The sequence below is a fragment of the Scyliorhinus torazame genome, chromosome 17 (assembly GCF_047496885.1).
Source record: "Scyliorhinus torazame isolate Kashiwa2021f chromosome 17, sScyTor2.1, whole genome shotgun sequence".
Lineage (NCBI taxonomy): Eukaryota > Metazoa > Chordata > Chondrichthyes > Carcharhiniformes > Scyliorhinidae > Scyliorhinus > Scyliorhinus torazame.
In genome coordinates, this window is record NC_092723.1 from 71,120,145 (window position 1) to 71,136,355 (window position 16,211).

Here is a 16,211-nt window from a genome sequence, read left to right on the forward strand (position 1 = left end):
GAGAATAAAAATATTTTTCAAAAAAAGAGACCAGGTAAGGAGGCAGATTTTGTTCCCTAAAAGGTCATTAGTGATGATATTTTCATGCACACCATTACTAGAACGAGCCTTCAATTTTCTTACAGATGGGAGTATCGTTCATCCATAAATGCAAAAAAACTGAACACATCCAAAATTACACTTGTTTTGAACCTCTTCAGCCTTTAGCACAGGAAGTCTGCAGCCCAAACCGAAACAAACCTTGCCAACTGCATCTGACCTTTGGCACAGGAAGTCTGCACTGTTTACCTTATGAGCCTTCTCCTAGAGGCAGAATCGAAGGTGATACCATGGGTGTGAACCTATTACAGGTACCCTATATTTATTATTCAGCAATATATCTTACTTTTCTTTTGCCATTTTATTCACTTTAGACAATAGCCTAAGCCTAGTCTATTGTAATAGAATTTTATATGCGGTAACTGAAATGATCTGAAATCAGAATTGCAATCGGCCCTCAAAGTTTTGGATAAAGGGTACTCCACTTGTAATTGAATTTACATTCCAACAGCTGCTATGGTGGGATTTGAACCCATGTCCCCAGAGCATTAGCCTGGGCCTTTGGATTAGCAGTCCAGCGACATTATGCCACTGTCTCCCCTAATTTACAAGTTCCCCCCACCCTCTATTATGATAATGATAGGTTGTGGAAGCAGTCAGGCAGCAGAAATCTTATAATAAAAACCCTCAGGCTTATATCAACAAACATCTGTTGATTTTTCTCAACCAAGAATCCCAGCAGGATGTTTTCTTTTATCAAAATTTAACGGGCATGATATTTAAATAACTTGACAAGTTAACAGTTCCACAGAGCTTACATACCTTTTAAGCACATTAACGTCTACTGTTAACAATCCCAAAGGGGTACATGAACATCTCCAAAAGGGTAGCTGAGCCCTAGAAAGTAATAGCTGAGCCTTCTCAAAGGCTGCAGAGGGGCAGTCAGAGGGTCCATTGGGAATTTAGGAATTCAGCAGCTAAGTTACCCAAAAGTTTGAACTTTTAGAATTGAAAATGAAAAAATGAAAATCGCTTAGTGTCACAAGTAGGCTTCAAATGAAGTTACTGTGAAAAACCCCGAGTCGCCACATTCCGGCGCCCGTTCGGGGAGGCTGGTTCGGGAATTGAACCGTGCTGCTGGCCTGCCTTGGTCTGCTTTAAAAGCCAGCAATTTAGCCCAGTGTGCTAAACCAGCCCCTACAGTCCCTGGGCACGAATTGATGTACCATCCATGACTACGAGACGAATGGTGAACAATTGTGGCTTTATTGTGCTAGATGTTAAGCCTCCTGCAGCTGGAGCCAGAATGGGGGCAGCGCAGTAGAGCATAAACTTTTATATAGAGCCTGCTGGGGGGAGCCAGCAGGCCGGGATTTACTGTAATCACTGGAGTACAATGGCAGTACCATAATACACGCAGTGTATGATCAGTGGTGTTTACCACAAGAATCCTTCTGACTTTTCCTGGGTAACTATTCTAGAAAGTGAGTTGGAACCATCCAAAACCTCAGACTCTAACTCCGAGATTTGGATGGTTCCAGACGCAGAGAAATTGCCCATCAGAAATTCAAACTTCCCAGGCAATCCCCTCAGAGTCCTTGCATTGGGACTTCTGAGGGGGACCCCCATATTGTGTCTTCTGGGGTACTGTATACAACCATCCAGAAACCAGATAATCTATGCCAATTAATTGTTGTGTCTCTATTGCTTGCCCTGTTACTATTGGTTATTTGTGAAAACAAAGGCTGGACTTCAGCAGAATAGAATAAATGGCAACATTATATAGAGCGGGGAGATGTAATCAAAATCAACTGGACCAATCAGAATATTCAATTCAGGTTAGCAGGCGATAGCAAATAATGAACATCTCCAACACATGGTAAAAGATAAATAGCATCCAGCTGTATTCTGAAGAGCGCACTCGGGTCAGCCTTGTTGTGCAAGTGAACATTCTCAGCAAATCACTTTCATGGACTCAAACTGCAGCCCACAATTGCTGGGTCAAGAGTTCAAATCTGCACTAAGCTGTGTCGCGTTTGATAACTTCATGCCAGAGATTTAATCTTTGGTGAAACAGAAAGTCTGATAAAAATTCGTACTGAATGTTGGTCGATGTTTGTGAAATAAATATACATGTGAAGTTGTATATTTTCACATGGATTGTGTGCAAAGCATTTTCTAATATTAATGCACAGTCAAACCTGTGGCTAGATGACTGTTTTGATTGGACAATAACTTTCTATAATCAGTGGTTAGTCTTTTGAAAGAATTAAAAAGTGGCTACAGTGCAATGATGTCCGGCCTGAAACGGGCAGCACGGTAGCCTTGTGGATAGCACAATTGCTTCACAGCTCCAGGGTCCCAGGTTCGATTCCGGCTTGGGTCACTGTCTGTGCGGAGTCTGCACATCCTCCCCGTGTGTGCGTGGGTTTCCTCCGGGTGCTCCGGTTTCCTCCCACAGTCCAAAGATGTGCAGGTTAGGTGGATTGGCCATGATAAATTGCCCTTAGTGTCAAAAATTGCCCTTAGTGTTGGGTGGGGTTACTGGGTTATGGGGATAGGGTGGCGGTGTTGACCTTGGGTAGGGTGCTCTTTCCAAGAGCCGGTGCAGACTCGATGGGCCGAATGGCCTCCTTCTGCACTGTAAATTCTTTGATAAATTCTATGATAATCTATGAAAAGTCATTCAGATTCCACTCTGTATTTTCAATTATCTCTTATTTCTCTAATCTAGCTCCCAGTGATCTTTTCAGGCTGACTGTCAGGATCAGTGATGGAGGCAAACTGTAATTCAGTGTGACTGAAAATGGTATAAAGTGCCAACCATTGGCATCTCCAGTTCTGACAATGTGAAACTAAAGTCTGTGTCTTTTAATGTCGTGGAAACTGTGAAATGTGGCTGAGCAATAGTGATCTGTAAAGCAGCTGAGAAAGGGTTCCATTTCTAATTCACACATGCGGTGGCTACAAGAATAGGTCAGAAGCTGGGCATTCTGCAGCAAGCAACCCACCTCCTGACTCCCCAAAGCCTGTCCACCATCTACAAGGTACAAGTCAGGAGTATGATGGAATACTCTCCATGTACAGCTCCAACAACATTCAAGAAGCTCGATGCCATCCAGGACAAAGCAGCCCGCTTGATTGGCACCCCTTCCACAAAGGCATGGTAGCACAGTAGTTAGCACTGTTGCTTCACAGCGCCAGGGTCCCAGGGTCGATTCCCGGCTTGGGTCACTATCTGTGTGGAGTTCTCCCCGAGTCTGCGTGGGTTTCCTCCGGGTGCTCCGGACATTCTGAATTCTCCCTCCGTGTACCTGAACAGGCGGCCGAATGTGGCGACGGGGGCTTTTCACAGTAACTTAATTGCAGTGTATGCAAGCCTACTTGTGACAATAATGAGCATTATTATTAACATTCACTCCCTCCACCATCGACACACAAGTAGCAGCTGTGTGTACCATCTACAAGATGCATTGCAGGACCCCACCAATGGTCCTTAGGCACCACCTTCCAAACCCACGACTACTACCATCTAGAAGGACAGGGCAGCAGATAGCTGGGAACCCCAACACTTGGAGGTTCCCCTCCAAGTCGCTCACCACCCCGATTTCGAAATATATCGCTGTTCCTTCACTGTCACTGGGCCAAAATCCTGGAACTCCCTCCCTAATATCATAGTGGATGTACCTACACCACACGGATTGCAGCGATTCAAGAAGGCAGCTCATCAGCACCTTCTCAAGGGCAATTAGGGATGGGCAATAAATGCCCACATCCCGTAAAATTGAATTAAAAAAAAAAAGTCCAGGAATATGTTGCTTGGAGGATCCGCACCCAATAAAACAACCTGAAAACGTATACTTCCCTCCCCCCACCACCAGCACAAAGTGACAGCAGCATGTGCTATCTTCAAATTGCACTGAAGCAACTCACCGAGCCTCCGTCGACAGCATCTTCCAAACAGCAACCTTCACCACCGAGAACTCCCTTCCCAACAGGAGGGCATCTACACCACAGAGACTGCAGTAATTTAAAAAAATGGTGTGTCATGACCACCTTCTCAAAGGCAGTTAGGAATGGGTAACAAAGGGTGAGCTTACCGGCAATATCCGAATCCCACAGACAAATCAACGGAAACTGGAGATATTTTAAAACTACTTTTCCAGAGAAAGGATTTGGGAGCTGGGGTGGGGGAGGGAGAGACAGGGAGTAGGGGAGAAAAATGAGAATTTGATTTCAAATTTTGAATCTTTAAATCATTTGCTAATAATAAAGGAAAAGTGCCTCAGGAGAATGGGGATTATTATGCTAACACTGGTCGTTCTCCCCGAGACTGTAAACAAGAAGCAATTTGTTCACCGGTCTTGTCGAACACAACTACACACACCTTGCGTTGATTCTCTTTTTCGGCTGTAAGAGAGAGACAGACACTCAGGTAGTCGGCCGGATTGATCCAGCTATGAATGCAGCTGTAATTCTGAAACTGAAAGTTGTAGGATGAACCGTTCGTGTGGAGAAGGAAACGTCAGTCGAGTTATAACGTGGTCACCCTATATCAGTGGATAATATTCTTCGCAGTCAGTAAATCACCTTTGTAATATCCCGCATGGGACTTATGGGGTGGGGACGATTACCTTCCCCGTGGTTCTCGCAGAGCACCAGCTCCCCAACTGAGGGGTGGGGGAACTCCATTTAGCATTTTTAAAAGTCGGCCTATAAGACACCGACTAGAGAGAGACCTGGTAGGGATATACCGGGTAGTGTATGAACTGTAATTAAACCAAAGTTCATTATTTTACTCGGTGTGGACTCCCCGTGCCCTTATCAAAACCTCCATCGGGTGGATTTTCTCATCTCTGCCTTACTCTCTCCTCCAAATATTAGTTGGTGATCTGTGGACCCACTGCAACTGTGTCCAAAGAAGGCCATTGCTCTGTGGTTTCAGAGGTGAAAGTATTGGACTGACGCACTTGCGCGCAGTCATTGTTTCTTCTTTACAGAACACAGGGCCAGAAACTATCAGGAATATCTTCTGGACATAGCCCCTGCAGGAATGGTGGGGCGATTTTCAGGTTGGGAACCAGACTTCCAAATTGGCAGGTTTTGAAAAGGCAAGATCAATGCCCACCTGGTCCACTAGGAAGGTGGGCCTATTCCAGGAGCCTGCAGATGTCAGCAATAACCTAGCAAAAAACTGGAGCCTCCTGAGACACCAGTGCACATACACATCGGAAAAGTTGATCACCACCTGTAGACTCTGTGTTAGGGTTTCATCTCCTTCCAGTTGGATTTGTATTCATCCCTTCCGCCCTGTGTAGCAGCATACAATTGTGGAGAAGAGATGTGGTGCCAGTGCTGGTGTTGCTCTTGCTGTTACAGTTAGTGGTGGTGTGGTCTCTGCTCTTGCCTCTTTTCAGAGGTAGAAGGTGGAGCTGCATAAACTGCTGCCATGCCCTGGTGAAGGCTGACAGTACAAAGGCGCAGCTGTCGGTGAGTGATGTGCTGGACAGGTGAAGTGACTTCCAAGTTAGTAGTCACCTTCCAAGCAGCGATAGCATTCTCGGAGTGCTTTGATCAGCAGACTCTCATGGCCTTGACTGGAGCTCTTTAGTAGGACTGGTCAAAGCTACCCAGCCTCTCGGTTTCACTGAAGATGCTCTTTCCACTGTGCATTGATCTCAATAATACTGGGGAGTTGCTGACTGCTTGGCAAATCATAAATTGAGAGTTAAACAGCCTTAAAATAGACCTCAATAAATAATCAAGATGATTCAAGGAAGCTTCCCACTGACCTGCAATTCGGCCTGGGGGGGAAATCTGGAAAAGCATGGGATGATGTTGGGATCCAACCCAACATCAATTTCAGGGTATTTAATGCTTTAAACAGAAGCATTCCCACCTCTCCTTTCCTATGAAAAATGCACCCTGCCCTATTATTATTATTATCTTGCTGCACAATGCCCTTTAGAGAATGTAACGCTAACAATATTGCACTGTTCATTCATATGGTAAAATGTTCCATGATATTGTCAGACACAATCTCTCACTGAGCCACGCAAGGTATGATTAAGACAGATGATCAAAAGCTTTGGCAAGATTGTAGGTTTGAAGCAGGGCCCTAACCAAGGAGGGAGAGATAGCGAGGTTAAGAGAATCAATCTCAGAGCTTACAGCTCAGGCAGCTCTCCAATAATAGGGTGGAAGAAATCAAGGGTCAACAAGAGACCAGACCTGAAGGAGAGAGTGATGGTGGTGGGTTATGGGGCTGGATAAGGTTACATAGATAGGAGGGGTGAAGCGGGAGGGGTGAAGCGGGGTGAAGCGGTGCTGAGATTCAGGCTGGTGGTAACAAAATAGAGTTTATGAATGGGCACTAGAATCAATGACCTCGGTCTTCACAATATTTAGTTGCAGGAGAATTCTACCTTTGAAGTAATGGTTGTAGAAGGAGCAATGCGACAAATTGGATGGGGATGAGAGAGATGTTAATAAGGGAGAGCTGATTGTGGTCAGCATAAAGGCGGAACCTGAGATCACGGAGGGGGCAGGGTGTAGGTTAAAATTAGGAGGAGGTCAATGATGGACCCTAAGGGACTCCAGAGGCAACAGTGCAAGAGCTGGAGGTCTTGGCCGATGAACAGGTTGGAGTTGTACTTTTTTACTGTGGGAAATGTAGCAGATGTAAACCTCCAATCCTTGTATTTAGACCACACATGGCAAGTATTAAATGCTGTTCTTTCATTGACCTTCCAGAGTATCAGTCAGTACCTGGCTCCAGAGTTAATAGAAAGCACTTACCTTTACCCAGATCAAAAACAAATTGTTCATTTCTCTCTCTACTTGAATCGAATATTTTTCCATTCAATAGGGTCCCAGTGTAATGGACAAACACTTTATCGCCTATCATTGGTGTCTTGTCATCAAGGCCTGCCTTCTTGACAACCTGCAAGAACAATATAGAAATGTTACAGCATGGCAAAGACAGTGAGGGTGCTGACAAACCATTGAAAAGTCCCAGTCGTTTGCTCTGTAACGGAGATTCTTCTTAAACATCGGTCTATTTTTGCTTCTGTTTGCTCCTCGCCTCACTGGACATGTTGACAAGTTTCATTTGCATCATCTAACCTGACCCATTGATGGAAAGAATCAAAGACACTGGTCACCCACGTCATCCAAGATGGCATTTTGACAACAACAAACTTCACGGTAAGGCTGGTACAAATCGCGTAATGGAAGAAAAGCTGTAGTTATGCAAGGGTAGCTGGGTAGTGCAGCAACTGCTTCAATTAAACTATGGTTCACTCTCTGAAATTCGCATCTGCATTCACAATAAATACAAACTCCAAAGCTCTCTTGAAGATTAATGCTTATAAAAAGTGACCATCTTCATCGTTTCAAATCATCAAGCATTGATTGGTGTCCCTCCATTCACTGTGTACTTCAGCACCAGAGAACACTGTCACACTGTGTACATCAGCACCAGAGAACACTGTCACACTGTGTACATCAGCACCAGTGAACACTGTCACACTGTGTACATCAGCACCAGTGAACACTGGCACAGTGTGTGCACATCAGCACAAGAGAACACGGTCACACTGTGTATATCAGCACCAGACAACATTGCCACTGTGTACATCAGCACCAGAGACCCACTGTCACACTGTGTACATCAGCACCAGAGAACACTGTTACACTGTGTACATCAGCACCAGTGAGCACTGTCACAGTGTGTGCACATCAGCACAAGAGAACATGGTCACACTGTGTATATCAGCACCAGACAACATTGCCACTGTGTACATCAGCACCAGAGACCACTGTCACATTGTGAAGATCAGCACCAGAGAACACCATCACATTGTATATATCAGCAGTAGAAAACACCGTCACACTGTGTATATCAGCAGAGACAACACTGTCAATTTGTGTATACTTAGCACCACGGAACACAGTAATACACTTTACATCAGTATCAGAGAACACTGTCATACTGCGCATAATGTTCTTGTCAGATGGCCTGATTTACATTACAAGAACACTTGTGGCTAAAGCGATAAACGATTTATTAACATTCACTGTGGGTCAAATATATATAAAACAACAGATGAATAAAAGTATGCACATGCACAAACCACTATCCTTGCTCCCTAGTCAGTCTGAGGTCACCTGACTCTAACATTCACTTATATACTAATAAGACTCATAGTGGTCAGTTGGTTAATTACAACACAACCATGATATCACTGCACTGTGTACATCGGCACCAGAGAACACAGACACGCTCTGTACACCAGCACCAGAGAACATTGCTAGTGTGTATTTCAAACACTAGATCACTGTCACAATGTGTGCATCAGCACCAGAGACCACTGTCACACTGTGTACATCAGCACCAGAGAACACTGTCACACAGTGTGCACATCAGCACCAGAGAACACTGTCACACTGTGTACCTCAGCACCAGAGACCACTGTCACACTGTGTACCTCAGCACCAGAGACCACTGTCACACAGTGTGCACATCAACACCAGAGAACACTGTCACACTGTGTACCTCAGCACCAGAGAACACTGTCACACTGTGTACCTCAGCACCAGAGACCACTGTCACACTGTGTACATCAGCACCAGAGATCACATGTGTGCACGTCAGCACCAGAGAACACTGTCACACTGTGCACCTCAGCACCAGAGACCCACTGTCACACTGTGTACATCAGCATCAGATGCCCACTGTCACACTGTGTACATCAGCACCAGAGAACACTGTCACACTGTGTACATCAGCACCAGAGACCACTGTCACAGAGTACATCAGCACCAGAGAACACTGTCACACTGAGTACATCAGCACCAGAGACCCACTGTCAAACTGTGTACATCAGCACCAGAGAACACTGTCACACTGTGTACATCAGCACCAGAGAACACTGTCACACTGTGTACATCAGCACCAGAGACCACTGTCACAGAGTACATCAGCACCAGAGAACACTGTCACACTGAGTACATCAGCACCAGAGACCCACTGTCAAACTGTGTACATCAGCACCAGAGAACACTGTCACACTGTGTACATCAGCATCACAGACCCACTGTCACACTGTGTACATCAGCACCAGAGAACACTGTCACACTGTGTACATCAGCACCACAGAACACTGTCACATTGTGTACATCTGCACCAGAGAACACTGTCACACTGTGTACATCAGCACCAGAGACCACTGTCACACTGTGTACATCAGCACCAGAGACCACTGTCACACTGTGTACACCAGCACCACAGAACACTGTCACACTGTGTACATCTGGACCAGAGACCACTGTCACACTGTGTACATCAGCACCAGAGACCACTGTCACACTGTGTACATCTGCACCAGAGACCACTGTCACACGGTGTACATCAGCACCAGAGACCACTGTCACAATGTGTACATCAGCATCAGAGACCCACTGTCACACTGTGTACATCAGCACCAGAGACCCACTGTCACACTGTGTACATCAGCACCACAGACCTACTGTCACACTGTGTACATCAGCACCAGAGACCACTGTCACTGAGTACATCAGCACCAGAGACCCACTGTCACACGGTGTACATCAGCACCAGAGACCACTGTCACAATGTGTACATCAGCATCAGAGGCCCACTGTCACACTGTGTACATCAGCACCAGAGACCCACTGTCAAACTGTGTACATCAGCACCAGAGACCCACTGTCAAACTGTGTGCATCAGCACCAGGGAACACTGTCACACGGTGTACATCAGCACCAGAGATTACAGCACACTGTGTGCACGTCAGCACCAGAGACCCACTGTCACACTGTGTACATCAACACCAGAGACGACTGTCACAGTGTGCATCAACACCAGAGACCACTGACACACTGTGTACCTCAGCACCAGAGACCCACTGTCACACTGTGTACATCAGCACCAGAGACCCACTGTCAAACTGTGTACATCAGCACCAGAGACCCACTGTCAAACTGTGTACATCAGCACCAGAGACCACTGTCACACTGTGTACATCTGCACCAGAGACCACTGTCACACGGTGTACATCAGCACCAGAGACCACTGTCACAATGTGTACATCAGCATCAGAGACCCACTGTCACACTGTGTACATCAGCACCAGAGACCCACTGTCACACGGTGTACATCAGCACCACAGACCTACTGTCACACTGTGTACATCAGCACCAGAGACCCACTGTCAAACTGTGTACATCAGCAACAGAGACCCACTGTCACACTGTGTACATCAGCACCAGAGACCACTGTCACTGAGTACATCAGCACCAGAGACCACTGTCACACTGTGTACATCAGCACCAGGGACCACTGTCACACTGTGTACATCAGCACCAGAGACCACTGTCACTGAGTACATCAGCACCAGAGACCCACAGTCACACGGTGTACATCAGCACCAGAGACCCACTGTCACACTGTGTACATCAGCACCACAGACCCACTGTCACACTGTGTACATCAGCACCAGAGACCACTGTCACTGAGTACATCAGCACCAGAGACCCACTGTCACACTGTGTACATCAGCACCAGGGAACACTGTCACACGGTGTACTTCAGCACCAGAGATTACAGTCACACTGTGTGCACGTCAGCACCAGAGAACACTGTCACAGTGTGCATCAACACCAGAGACCACTGACACACTGTGTACCTCAGCACCAGAGACCACTGTCACTGAGTACATCAGCACCAGAGACCACTGTCACACTGTGTACATCAGCACCAGAGACCCACTGTCACACTGTGTACATCAGCACCAGAGACCCACTGTTAAACTGTGTACATCAGCACCAGAGACCCACTGTCACACTGTGTACATCAGCACCAGGGAACACTGTCACACGGTGTACATCAGCACCAGAGATTACAGTCACACTGTGTGCATGTCAGCACCAGAGACCACTGTCACACTGTGTACATCAGCACCAGAGACCACTGTCACAGTGTGCATCAACACCAGAGACCACTGACACACTGTGTACCTCAGCACCAGAGACCCACTGTCACACTGTGTACATCAGCACCAGAGACCCACTGTCAAACTGTGTACATCAGCACCAGAGACCACTGTCACACAGTGTACATCAACACCAGAGAACACTGTCACACAGTGTACATCAGCACCAGAGACCCACTGTCACACGGTGTACATCAGCACCAGAGACCACTGTCACACTGTGTACATCAGCACCAGAGACCACTGTCACAGTGTGCATCAACACCAGAGACCACTGACACACTGTGTACCTCAGCACCAGAGACCCACTGTCACACAGTGTACATCAACACCAGAGAACACTGTCACACAGTGTACATCAGCACCACAGACCCACTGTCACACTGTGTACATCAGCACCAGAGACCCACTGTCACACGGTGTACATCAGCACCAGAGACCACTGTCACACTGTGTACATCAGCACCAGAGACTCACTGTCAAACTGTGTACATCAGCACCAGAGACCCACTGTCACACTGTGTACATCAGCAGCAGAGAACACTGTCACACTGTGTACATCAGCATCAGAGGCCCACTGTCACACAGTGTACATCAGCACCAGAGATTACAGTCACACTGTGTGCACGTCAGCACCAGAGACCCACTGTCACACTGTGTACATCAGCACCAGAGACCACTGTCACAATGTGTACATCAGCATCAGAGGCCCACTGTCACACTGTGTACATCAGCACCAGAGACCCACTGTCACACTGTGTACATGAGCACCAGAGACCCACTGTCAAACTGTGTACATCAGCACCAGAGACCCACTGTCACACTGTGTACATCAGCACCAGAGACCCACTGTCACACTGTGTACATCAGCACCAGAGACCCACTGTCAAACTGTGTACATCAGCACCAGAGACCCACTGTCACACTGTGTACATCAGCACCAGAGAACACTGTCACACTGTGTACATCAGCACCAGAGACCCACTGTCACACTGTGTACATCAGCACCAGAGACCCACTGTCACACTGTGTACATCAGCACCAGAGACCCACTGTCACACTGTGTACATCAGCACCAGAGACCACTGTCACAATGTGTACATCAGCATCAGAGGCCCACTGTCACACTGTGTACATCAGCACCAGAGACCCACTGTCAAACTGTGTACATCAGCACCAGAGACCACTGTCACACTGTGTACATCAGCACCAGAGACCCACTGTCACACTGTGTACATCAGCACCAGAGACCCACTGTCAAACTGTGTACATCAGCACCAGAGACCACTGTCACTGAGTACATCAGCACCAGAGACCCACTGTCACACTGTCTACATCAGCACCAGAGACCCACTGTCACACTGTGTACATCAGCACCAGAGACCACTGTCACAATGTGTACATCAGCATCAGAGGCCCACTGTCACACTGTGTACATCAGCACCAGAGACCCACTGTCACATTGTGTACATCAGCACCAGAGACCCACTGTCACACTGTGTACATCAGCACCAGAGACCCACTGTCACACGGTGTACATCAGCACCAGAGACCCACTGTCACACGGTGTACATCAGCACCAGAGACCACTGTCACAATGTGTACATCAGCATCAGAGGCCCACTGTCACACTGTGTACATCAGCACCAGAGACCCACTGTCACACTGTGTACATCAGCACCAGAGACCCACTGTCACACTGTGTACATCAGCACCAGAGACCCACTGTCAAACTGTGTACATCAGCACCAGAGACCCACTGTCACACTGTGTACATCAGCACCAGAGACCACTGTCACACGGTTTACATCAGCACCAGAGGACACTGTCACACTGTGTACATCAGCACCAGAGACCCACTGTCACACTGTGTACATCAGCACCAGAGACCCACTGTCACACTGTGTACATCAGCACCACAGACCCACTGTCAAACTGTGTGCATCAGCACCAGAGACCACTGTCACTGTGTACATCAGCACCAGAGACCACTGTCAAACTGTGTGCATCAGCACCAGAGACCCACTGTCAAACTGTGTACATCAGCACCAGAGACCCACTGTCACACTGTGTACATCAGCACCAGAGACCACTGTCACACGGTTTACATCAGCACCAGAGGACACTGTCACACTGTGTACATCAGCACCAGAGACCCACTGTCACACTGTGTACATCAGCACCAGAGACCCACTGTCACACTGTGTACATCAGCACCACAGACCCACTGTCAAACTGTGTGCATCAGCACCAGAGACCACTGTCACTGTGTACATCAGCACCAGAGACCACTGTCAAACTGTGTGCATCAGCACCAGAGACCCACTGTCAAACTGTGTACATCAGCACCAGAGACCACTGTCACACTGTGTACATCAGCACCAGAGACCACTGTCACACGGTGTACATCTGCACCAGAGACCCACTGTCACACTGTGTACATCAGCACCAGGGACCACTGTCACACGGTGTACATCAGCACCAGAGATTACAGTCACACTGTGTACATCAGCACCAGAGACCCACTGTCAAACTGTGTGCATCAGCACCAGAGACCCACTGTCACACTGTGTACATCAGCACCAGAGACCCACTGTCACACTGTGTACATCAGCACCAGAGACCCACTGTCACACTGTGTACATCAGCACCAGAGACCCACTGTCACAATGTGTACATCAGCACCAGAGACCCACTGTCACACTGTGTACATCAGCACCAGAGAACACTGTCACACTGTGTACATCAGCACCAGAGACCCACTGTCACACTGTGTACATCAGCACCAGAGACCCACTGTCACACTGTGTACATCAGCACCAGAGACCCACTGTCACACTGTGTACATCAGCACCAGAGACCCACTGTCACACTGTGTACATTAGCACCAGAGACCCACTGTCACACTGTGTACATCAGCACCAGAGAACACTGTCACACTGTGTACATCAGCACCAGAGACCCACTGTCACACTGTGTACATCAGCACCAGAGACCCACTGTCACACTGTGTACATCAGCACCAGAGACCCACTGTCAAACTGTGTGCATCAGCACCAGAGACCCACTGTCAAACTGTGTGCATCAGCACCAGAGACCCACTGTCAAACTGTGTGCATCAGCACCAGAGACCCACTGTCAAACTGTGTGCATCAGCACCAGAGACCCACTGTCACACTGTGTACATCAGCACCAGAGACCCACTGTCAAACTGTGTACATCAGCACCAGGGAACACTGTCACACTGAGTACATCAGCACCAGAGACCCACAGTCACACTGTGTACATCAGCACCAGAGACCCACTGTCAAACTGTGTACATCAGCACCAGGGAACACTGTCACACGGTGTACATCAGCACCAGAGATTACAGTCACACTGTGTGCATCAGCACCAGAGACCCACTGTCAAACTGTGTGCATCAGCACCAGAGACCCACTGTCACACTGTGTACATCAGCACCAGAGACCCACTGTCACACTGTGTACATCAGCACCAGAGACCCACTGTCAAACTGTGTGCATCAGCACCAGAGACCCACTGTCACACTGTGTACATCAGCACCACAGACCCACTGTCACACTGTGTACATCAGCACCAGAGACCACTGTCACACTGTGTACATCAGCACCAGAGAACACTGTCACACTGAGTACATCAGCACCAGAGACCCACTGTCAAACTGTGTGCATCAGCACCAGAGACCCACTGTCAAACTGTGTGCATCAGCACCAGGGAACACTGTCACACGGTGTACATCAGCACCAGGAAACACTGTCACACGGTGTACATCAGCACCAGAGACCCACAGTCACACTGTGTACATCAGCATCAGAGACCCACTGTCACACTGAGTACATCAGCACCAGAGACCCACAGTCACACTGTGTACATCAGCACCAGGGACCCACTGTCACACTGTGTACATCAGCACCAGAGAACCACTGTCACACTGAGTACATCAGCACCAGAGACCCACAGTCACACTGTGTACATCAGCACCACAGACCCACTGTCACACTGTGTACATCAGCACCAGAGACCCACTGTCACACTGTGTACATCAGCACCAGAGAACACTGTCACACTGTGTACATCAGCACCAGAGACCCACTGTCACACTGTGTACATCAGCACGAGACCCACTGTCACACTGTGTACATCAGCACCAGAGAACACTGTCACACTGTGTACATCAGCACCAGAGACCCACTGTCACACTGTGTACATCAGCACGAGACCCACTGTCACACTGTGTACCACTGTTAACCTTGTGTACTACAATCACCAGAGCGTACGATCATAACATGTGCATCAAATATCAGAAAATTAGGTCATGCTATTCCTGTCAAGCAACAGGCATCGTTACAGCACTCTATATAACAGGGAACATCATCATACAGTGTACTTCAGAATCAGGACCACTGTCACACTGTAATTCAAACAGAGAACAATATCAGCACCAGAGAATACTGGAAAACAATGTCTGAATGTGTCTGTCAAAGAGCAGAGAACAATGTCAGGCTTTTACATCAAACAGCAGAGAGCACTGTCGCACTGTGTACTAGATATTAGATAAATATGATCGATGGAGTGCAATGTCACAATGATGCAGTCAAGCTCTAGAGAACAATGGCAAACTTTGCTGTTTAGCAGCAAAGTAAACGGTCACAATTTGAGCGTGATTCTCCAGCCTCGTTGCACTCTCGCTCAAGCGTAATGAGGCCAGTGAATAGCAGGAGAGGCCACAAACAAGATCTGTGCCAGGCGCCAAACAGTTTGCGATGCAACCGGCCCGCTCCCGTAGGTGAAATCGGGATCACGCCATAGCATGGCAAGAAACCAATTATCGCTACTTAAGCCCCATTTCCATACAATCAACGAGAGCGACCTCATATCCAACGGCCTGTCGTCATTCAGCAGCCTCCCCAGCAAGTGCTCACGCTGGCGCCGATTAGTACTCCTTTTGAAAAATGTGAACCTGTCGGAAGGGCTTCTGTGGGGAGCCTGAGAAAGTGAGCATCCATCTTTGCTCACAGGGAAAGAGTCTGGGGGTGCTGGGATTGCGGGAGCGGGGGGGGGACGGGGGACGACGACGCTCTGTTGGAGGTGGAGGAATCCTCCGCAGGGGGTGGACCGGCATTGGGGGATGGTGGG

At 47.9% G+C, this 16,211-nt stretch overlaps 1 protein-coding gene across 1 annotated transcript in view; it reads right to left on the reverse strand.

Moving 5' to 3' along the window:
- Positions 1–16,211, reverse strand: part of LOC140393943 (peptidyl-prolyl cis-trans isomerase FKBP5-like) — a 204,796-nt gene that overhangs the window by 111,642 nt on the left and 76,943 nt on the right. Inside the window, exon 2 of the mRNA XM_072480617.1 lies at positions 6,838–6,982. Within this exon, the coding sequence (XP_072336718.1) occupies positions 6,838–6,982 (145 nt within the window). The remainder of the gene's footprint in view (positions 1–6,837; positions 6,983–16,211) is intronic.